Source organism: Ammodytes marinus (genome assembly GCF_949987685.1).
Source record: "Ammodytes marinus genome assembly, chromosome: 20".
NCBI lineage: Eukaryota > Metazoa > Chordata > Actinopteri > Uranoscopiformes > Ammodytidae > Ammodytes > Ammodytes marinus.
The window spans coordinates 12,492,543-12,500,607 of record NC_137224.1 but is presented as its reverse complement, the minus strand read 5'-3'; the positions used below and the strand labels follow the sequence as shown (position 1 = coordinate 12,500,607).

General features: G+C 42.5%; 2 protein-coding genes across 7 annotated transcripts in view; one reads left to right on the top strand and one right to left on the bottom strand.

The window, feature by feature from the left end:
* LOC307266921 (testicular acid phosphatase homolog) overlaps positions 1-1,490 on the top strand; it is a gene marked incomplete at its 5' end in the record, with an annotated part of 10,852 nt that extends 9,362 nt beyond the window's left edge. The window contains 2 exons of the mRNA XM_080049054.1: positions 71-252; positions 1,369-1,490. Of these exons, the coding sequence (XP_079905180.1) occupies positions 71-252; positions 1,369-1,478 (292 nt within the window). The 3' untranslated portion in view covers positions 1,479-1,490. The remainder of the gene's footprint in view (positions 1-70; positions 253-1,368) is intronic.
* Positions 1,491-1,562: 72 nt separating this feature from the next.
* The window catches only part of LOC307266908 (myosin-binding protein C, fast-type-like), a 28,072-nt gene continuing 21,569 nt past the window's right edge, over positions 1,563-8,065 (bottom strand). For 3 of the 6 annotated variants that reach the window (XM_080049036.1, XM_080049035.1, XM_080049037.1), the window contains 17 exons: positions 7,793-7,959; positions 7,233-7,398; positions 7,034-7,140; positions 6,901-6,930; positions 6,584-6,726; positions 5,476-5,635; positions 5,198-5,302; positions 4,899-5,087; positions 4,643-4,777; positions 4,222-4,389; positions 4,022-4,110; positions 3,618-3,813; positions 3,265-3,404; positions 3,024-3,183; positions 2,753-2,889; positions 2,326-2,512; positions 1,564-2,092 (listed from right to left, as the gene is read on the bottom strand). In XM_080049036.1, coding sequence (XP_079905162.1) covers positions 2,055-2,092; positions 2,326-2,512; positions 2,753-2,889; positions 3,024-3,183; positions 3,265-3,404; positions 3,618-3,813; positions 4,022-4,110; positions 4,222-4,389; positions 4,643-4,777; positions 4,899-5,087; positions 5,198-5,302; positions 5,476-5,635; positions 6,584-6,726; positions 6,901-6,930; positions 7,034-7,140; positions 7,233-7,398; positions 7,793-7,959 — 2,317 coding nt within the window. In that variant the 3' untranslated portion in view covers positions 1,564-2,054. Of the gene's footprint in view, positions 2,093-2,325; positions 2,513-2,752; positions 2,890-3,023; positions 3,184-3,264; positions 3,405-3,617; positions 3,814-4,021; positions 4,111-4,221; positions 4,390-4,642; positions 4,778-4,898; positions 5,088-5,197; positions 5,303-5,475; positions 5,636-6,583; positions 6,727-6,900; positions 6,931-7,033; positions 7,141-7,232; positions 7,399-7,792; positions 7,960-8,065 lie in introns of all 6 variants that reach the window. The other 3 variants (XM_080049034.1, XM_080049038.1, XM_080049039.1) reach the window with 3 other exon arrangements.

The window sequence follows — 8,065 nt, the reverse complement described above, 5'->3', positions numbered from 1 at the left end:
AAAGCTGTTTACATAACACTTAACCAAAACCCTGTGTCATATCATTGTGTTAATCCTAATAAATCCCCAGCTCCTATTCTCTGGAGCTGTATTACCGCAATGACTCCTGGCGAGAGCCCTTCTCCAACCCTGTGCCAGGATGCAACGGCGTGAACACGTGCCCTTTGTCCGTGTTCAGTGAGCTGGTGGGAGACGTGGTGGCAGAGGACTGGGAGGCGGAGTGCGGCTTCGGGACAAAGTGGTCAAGCACAGGTGGATGTTGTTTTGTTCTCTTGCTTGCACTGACTTCCATTTGCTATAATGCAGCACATATTCTTCTGGCCCCTGAGAACCCAAATCCACAAAACACTTCTATGTAATTCGGGGAGTTAGTGGCATAAAAGTATCTGAAAACAGTTAAAGGTGAAGTAAGCGGTTTATTTATGTTAATATAATTGTTAAATCGCTTTATTCATACAGTGATCACTTACATAATATGCGCGCTTCATAAAGCCGATCCCTCAGTCAGCTGCTCTGCATGTAACCGGCAAATAAACTTATTGGTGGATCCCGAAATTTTTATCCAATCACAAGAGAGCACGCTACATACCGACACTCATCTCACTCATGGTCTCACTGCCGGTGCACGCCAGAGCAACATATGGGTGAATGTTTATGCGCCTACAATGGCGGAGCAGGTAAAAATCCTTCCCAATGTCTGTTTTGATGGTTTTAATCATGATTTGTCACACTTATGGATCTGAGATGATGCTAGATAACTCGCTGCTTGAAGACTGCAGTGCATTAATGTGGTGACGTAGGGACGAGGGAGGGAACTGCTAACTGCAGTAGCTGACGGGAAGTTAGCTAAAAGAACCATTCCGCTTACAGCACCTTTAACAATTTTTTTCTGTCCAAATGAAAGATATTTTCATTTATGTTTGATAAAGTTTAAAAATTCGGTTTAGATAAGGTGGACACTATAGGAATTTTTAACCAATCATGGCAATTCTCTGCCCGAACATTCTATAATCATTTCATGACTGACTTTTGCCATGGAGACCGTTTGATACATGACCCAGGGAGCCACGCCCACACATTTGGGCCCAAAAGTCTCTAACAGTAATATTTGTAAACATTTATTTTCAATCAGATTTTTGTAAAAGTTTATTGAGACACCAAACTTTGACAGCATACATTGATTTTTTTGTGTACTATTTTAGATGGGGTTTTCAGAGGCTTTAATGTTTCACTGCAATATGTTTGTTCCTGTGTTCACTTTTGGGACCAGTTAAGTGTGGGGATTTTCAGCACAGCACAATGACTAATATAATTTTTGTGTTCCACATTCTTGTGCACCTCAACACTATTTTGTCTTGTCTCCCACAGGTGTCGTAACTGCTCTTGCAGTGGCCGTGGGTCTCCTGGCAGTGGCGCTGTTGTTCAGCATAGGAGTGGCAATGCACAGGAGGAGAGCACACTACTCCAGAGAGGTGTAGTGCAGACCAACATCACACTTGTGCCAAATTAAAGGTTGCTCCTCAAGATTCAAGATTCAGCTTTATTTTGTCATTGTACATGTTACAGAACAACGATAATCTGTTTAGAGTTATACCCCCGCCAAGAGACATAGAGTGACAGTAACCAAACATGGGTGACAGGAGGGATAAACTGAAGAGTCGTCAAGTGTGCGCTACGCCCCTTATAGGTAGGAAAGGATAAACAGCTGCGAAAACAACTCTAATAATAACAACGTGCCAAGTATTTTAATATTTTAAAGCATGACCAAGTGTGTGTGTGTGTATGTGGAGGGGTATGTGAGATCGTTACCTCCTCTGTGAATTATGTTTGCGTGACTAAAATAATATTATACCGCATGCACATGAAAAGTTACAAGAAGCATTTTGACGGAGAAATCAAGTGCATTCAAAAAACACAATTGTTCGTAGCAGGCATAACTAAACTAACTAACTTATTTGATGCACCGTTGACAGTGTGTATTCTAAATACTGACATTCACTATTCAGTCACTGTTTGGTTAATTTCAGTTCACAATCCTTGCTGTTCAGGTTCTCTCACTTCTTGTCCTTATCTTTGTCCGGGTCTACGGCAGCTGTGGGGACAAGAGGACAGAAGATGAGTGTTAGGTTTTGTCTTAAAGCAAGCCCGAAATGCAATGGCGAGTTTTGTGATGTAATATATTTTTGATAGAAATGAAGGTACCTTATTCATATCCTCAATCAAACAATTCCATGTCTTAAGTTGTCATGGTGAATGCTTTCAGTGTGCATCATGTGAACAAAACCAACCACCTACTCACAGCCCCCTCCTCCCTTCTGTACTTACGTCTTATTTCCAGCGTGCACTCCGACTTGTCCTCGCCCAGATCATTGACGGCCATGCAGGTGTATTTGCCTCCGTCGTAGGTGCCTGGTCTGCGTATGTTGAGGGTCAGCACGCCCTGTTTGTTCTGCATCAAATACTTGGGATCTTGACCGATGATCATTCTGTTCTTTGACCAGACAATCTTAGGCTACGGTGTGGAAAAGTCAAATTAATGAATGATTACGTGCAACACATTTAAGAGATAAATTAGATCTTGTTCTAATGCAATGTTTTCCCCTAATCTGGTCGTATCTAAACATAGCCTTTCGATAAGTAAGGCTACTAGATCTATCTACATACAAGCCTATGAACTTTAGACCATCATTTGTTTATACCAGCCTGCTCCAGTACAGCACACTCCACAGGCTACTTTTACATGCATGCTTACCCTGGGGAATCCCTTGACGGCGCAGCTGATGGCGGTGCTGTAACCGGCCACTACAGATCTGTCAACCAGGGGCTGTGTAAACTTGGGCGAACAGGACACGTCTTTCTCCTTGTAGGGGACTCGTTTTATCTCCAGGTCTACGGAGGGCAGGGTAAATTTAGTCAACCCCCGTTAACCACAGCAGAAATGTAACACGTTTTTACCCGCCATCTCCAATTAGTGTTAAGACACAATTCACACTAACACACACATACTGAACACACAGTCACACCTGTCTTGACAATTTTAGCCGTGTCTTTGCCGTGGAACGGCTCGTCGCTCATGCCGCAGAGGTTTTCACTGTAGACGCGGAACATGTATTCGTTGCCCATGATCAGATCGGACACAGTGCAGTTTGTCCGTCTGTTGTGCTCATAAACAGTGAACCATTCCTGGAAAGAGAAGATGGCGATGTCATTGAATTAAAGAGGTCATTTCAGCGTTGTTCGTTGAGGGATGATCAGATCTACTACCTTGGTCTTTAAGTCTGCCTTCTGGATGGTGTATCCAGTAATTTCGCTGTTGCCATCGTCCTTAGGGGGCAGCCACTCCAATGCTGCGTTGAAGCCCCAGACTTCTGCCACCTTCAACTTCAAAGGAGGTCCAGGCTTGTCTGAACGGATTACACAATAATGCCAGATGTTTCACATGTTCAACTGCAATACATTTGTCCATTAGTCCGAGGTGTCTTTGTTCCTCAAATAAATTATTTCATAGATTAATAGTTTTCAATATAGCATTGTGAGGGCAGACACGGGAAGATACAGTAACATTGCAACACAAGAAGAGCTAGATGTTAGCTGTTGCAGGGTCCTGACAACCTTACCAATAATCCTGATGACAAGGGAGGCTCTGTCCTCCATGTTCTCAATTTTGAGCACCAGCTCATATGTTCCAGAGTGCTCTCTCTCTGCCTGGCGAATGAAGAGGACGCTGTCCACGTTTGAGTTACGGACGTTCACCATCTTGGGGTCAATGGGTTCACCATCCTTGAACCAGGTGGCGACAGGGCGTGGCTTACCCTATTAGACACAGAAGTTATTCACTGTTGCAGATAAGCAACCGGCTAATGATTATAACGGTGCGCTTTGTGGAGATTTTTATTTTGCGTGTTGCATTTTGCTGTGCCGTAACTTCATTTTTTTCAGTTATTTATTTGCATTTATGAACAAAGTCTGTCGTGCAAAATATGGAACAGATCCAAAACCTTAGCAGAGGTTTGTTTCTAACCTGGAAGGGGATTGTCAGGTTGATCTTATCTCCTACTTTCCTGATGTACTTTTGTCTTAGGTCGCGAGGGAGACGGATCTTGGGATATTCTAAAGCAGTAAAAAGACATTGCTGTATTCAAATAATTAAATAATTCAAAAAATAAGGTTTAAAGTACTTGTTGACTCATGTCTGTTCACATCTAAACGTAAAGGACTCACCCATGATCTCACGGATGGTGACGGGCTGTTGCATTCTGGCAGGAGGACTACGTCCAGCGATGTTTACTGCCACCACCCTAAAGTCGATCTTCTCTCCCACGGGAAGGCCACGCACCACATAGCCCTGTCTTTCACAAAGCTCCTGGTTTGCCACAACCCACTCAGTGCCTGAAATATAAGAGAATTACACCAAGTAAATCCCAGTGAATGGGAATCATTATGTTGCGTATTATATCTGCATTTGACATTCATTGTTTCCCTGTTTTTTGTTCTTTTCCATTTTTGAACCTAAATCCCTGAAGGCTAATATCGAAAAGAAAAAAAATATATGTAAAATAAAAATAAAACAAATTGGCTAAATAATAATTGGATGAAATGGTCCATGAATGCCATAATGTTTAAAAAAATGTATACTTCTCACCTCCTTCCTTGCAGTATTCAATCAAATAGCCGTCTAGGCCCCCGGCTCCAATCTTCTCTGGGGCTTGCCACTTCAGGGTGCATGTGCTGTCTGTGACATCATGAACTGACAGACGTATTGGCTCGCTAGTTGCGGCTGTGGGGGACAGAAAGAGAGACTGAAGACAATCGCTCGGATGACTGAAGATGGGTGATGCACAATGGGAAAAAACTAAAGAAGTTGAGAATGATGGGGTAAACATGGCTGAGATATGTACCAATAGGCATGAAGGGTCTGGAGCTGATACTTGGCGGTGACATGCCAATGCTGTTGATGGCAAAGACCCTCATCTCATACATAACACCTTCAATCATCCTCTTGGCCTCATAAGTAGTCGATTCATATACATCAAAGTTGAGCTTTGTCCATCTGGAGGAGCCTTTCTTCTTCCTCTCCATGAGATAACCTAAAGGGAAAACACAAACGTCAACATGAGAATAAACACAATACTTAAATACATTTGTATTTTTCCACCCCATTTAATATGAACTGGTTGAGAAAAATGTTAGCTTTTACCTTTGAGTGCTGCGCCTCCATCAAACTTGGGAGGTTCCCAGGTGATGGTGGCACAGTCTTCTCCCACTCCCAAGCATTTGATATTCTCAGGGGGATCAGGCACATCTAAAAAAATATATATATATCATAATTAGTTTTTTAGATTCATCTGTATTGAATTTTCTTGTTGATTTTAAAAATATTTAACAACTAGAGAATTGTAAACCACAACATGGCACATCATCTGCTGCTGTGTTACCTTTGCGTCTGTGGTCATTGTACTTTTGACCTTCACTTACCCACAATCTTCACAAACAGCATAGCCTTGTCCTCTCCAGCAGGGTTGTTGACAACGATGGTGTAGTTGCCCTCATCCTCCCTCTCTGCCCCCTCTATGACGAAGCAGCTCAGGTCTTTCCTGGCCTCCACCCTTACACGGCCCTCAGTGTCTGTAATTGGCTAAATAAACAGGAATTGAAAGAATAAGGCATGACACAAGAATTTACATTCTACTGTTGTACATTGACTTCAACCAGGGCTGTGCAAAGACTTTATTAGATGGGTGGAAATGACATAGTGGCACGTCAACCATGTGCAACGTTAGAAGCAGGGTTCATGTTCACCATGCAGATACCCCAGAGAGGTACTCTGGCTATTCACTCAGGCTTCAGGGAAAAACACAGGGGCATTTGGGGTAATGGGAAGGCTATTTACTGTATGTGACACTCAGTATCTCTACATGCAGAGTTAAGGCGAGCTACAGTTATAGCTCCACTAGGCCATTTAATTGGACTACTGTCCTTGTCCAGTAATCAAGCACAGGATTTTGGACCGAAGAATGTCAGAATCTGCTACGATAGGTGGTGAAATGCCCTCTTTCAGGAACTTTTTAGCTTGTGCAGGTTGACTGATAATGTCACAGACTAAGCAAGTGGCTAACTTGTCAGCGAGCAGCTATTTTGTTAGCGAGTGAAAAACTGGTAACATGTCGAGCGTCGGTATGGATAACTTTACAACTCTGTATATTTCGTATGTTACTGTTTGGATGTGTTAGCTGAAGTTTGAGAAAATTGATTTGTATCATTTCAATCGGACTAACATGTATTTTAATAGTGTGGTTTTTATCGGACTAATAAAATAAATACATTTTTATGTCATGTAAACAAGGCAAAATAAAAAGCATGGAGGTGTTCATAGGACTGTAGTTTTTCTGGTCTGGTTGCAATAAACTGCAGCCTAGTCAAAGAGAAAAACATGGAGAGGGGAGGAGTAAGCATGGAAAAAATAACAGGCCGTTCTACAGTAACCACGGTCATGTTAGCTAAGTTATGTCTCCTAGGTAACTTGCCTATGACACATGTTTGTATCTGCTATGTGCACAGCACACCCATGACATGCAATACTTACTACTTCTCCTTTGGTCCAAAGAACAGTGGGTGCTGGCTCTCCTGTGATCTCCACATCCAGACGGAGCTTGTTGCCTGCCACCACAATGATGGTGTTTTGCGAGACCATGTTACCTGTGGTGTCCAGGTGGATCTTTGGAGGATCTGGTTAATGTGCCACACACAGAGAGAGAGAGAGAGAGAGAGAGAGAGAGAGAGAGAGAGAGAGAGAGAGAGAGAGAGAGAGGGGGGGAGAATGTGTGAAAGCGGGTTTGTGCTATGAACTACATGCAAGATATCTTAATTGATTGCCAACGGAGGTGATTTAAAGCTACCTACCTTGTCTAGGCACATAGTCAATCTTAATTTCTGTTTTGAGAGGAGAGAAAAAAAAGAGTAGTCAACATTATCTTAACTGCTGACGATTAATGTATCCGTGATAGCAGCATTGTAATCATTCCGTCTTTCTTACCCAAGAAGTTGAGTTTGGCAGAAAGTGACAGAGCATATCCCTCAGGAACAAACGTGTAGTCTCCAGCATCCTCTGGCTTCACATTGTCAATAAACAGCCGATGAAACCTGAAACAGGCAACAGGGAAGATATGATAGATGGAAAACATCTGCTTAAGTATTCTAAAAATGCTTTTGAATGCAGTCCTGTTTCCTCATACCTGCCAACATGAGTCATTTTATGGCGTTCACTTGGCATGACCTCCACTCCATCTTTGAACCACTTCCCAGTGACCTTATCATCAGACACCTCGCATTTGAACAAAGCCGAGTCGGTTGCCCTGACTGTCAGATCAGCAATGTCCTGCAACACCTCTAGTTGTTTTTCTGAATAAGGCAATGAAAAACCATAAGAGAACTGTTCAGGTAGTCGAGCAAGTGGTTGAAAGTATAGGGGGAAAGGGAATATAATGACAACATCCTGACACCAAGTGCCATGAGTTGTTAGTTTGCAAAGAGAGGTGTTAAGCCTCTGGGTCAGCGGTTATGCCCAGCTGCATCCTCAGCACTCAACAGCTTACATTCCGATTGCAGGAAACCCAGACTGAACCTAAAACCTCTCAAATGAAGTCTTACCTCTTTGATAAGTACTTCCTTGTAAGCAAATTAATCTAAATTAATAGACATATTAATAATTATCGTAACTTTTGAATGTTTTATTGACTCCACAATCACTGAAAACTGAAAAACTGAATTAGAATGCAATATTTTCCAGGGGTACCTTCCACCTCCAGCTCTCCTTTGGTATGCCCTCCATTCGTCCAAGCATGGTACATTCCAATGTCATCCAGCGTAGCCTCTGCGATGATAAGTGTGTGCTTCCTTCCATCCTTCTTGATGCGAAACTTTGAATCTTTCTCTTTGTGAAGCTCTATATCCTCAAAGAACCTGGAAAAGAATATGGAATGAGCTCTCTTTGAAACACGTCACTGCTAAATGTTTCATACAGAGTAGTGATAGTGAGCAAGAGAGGAAATAATGTTACATTTCCACT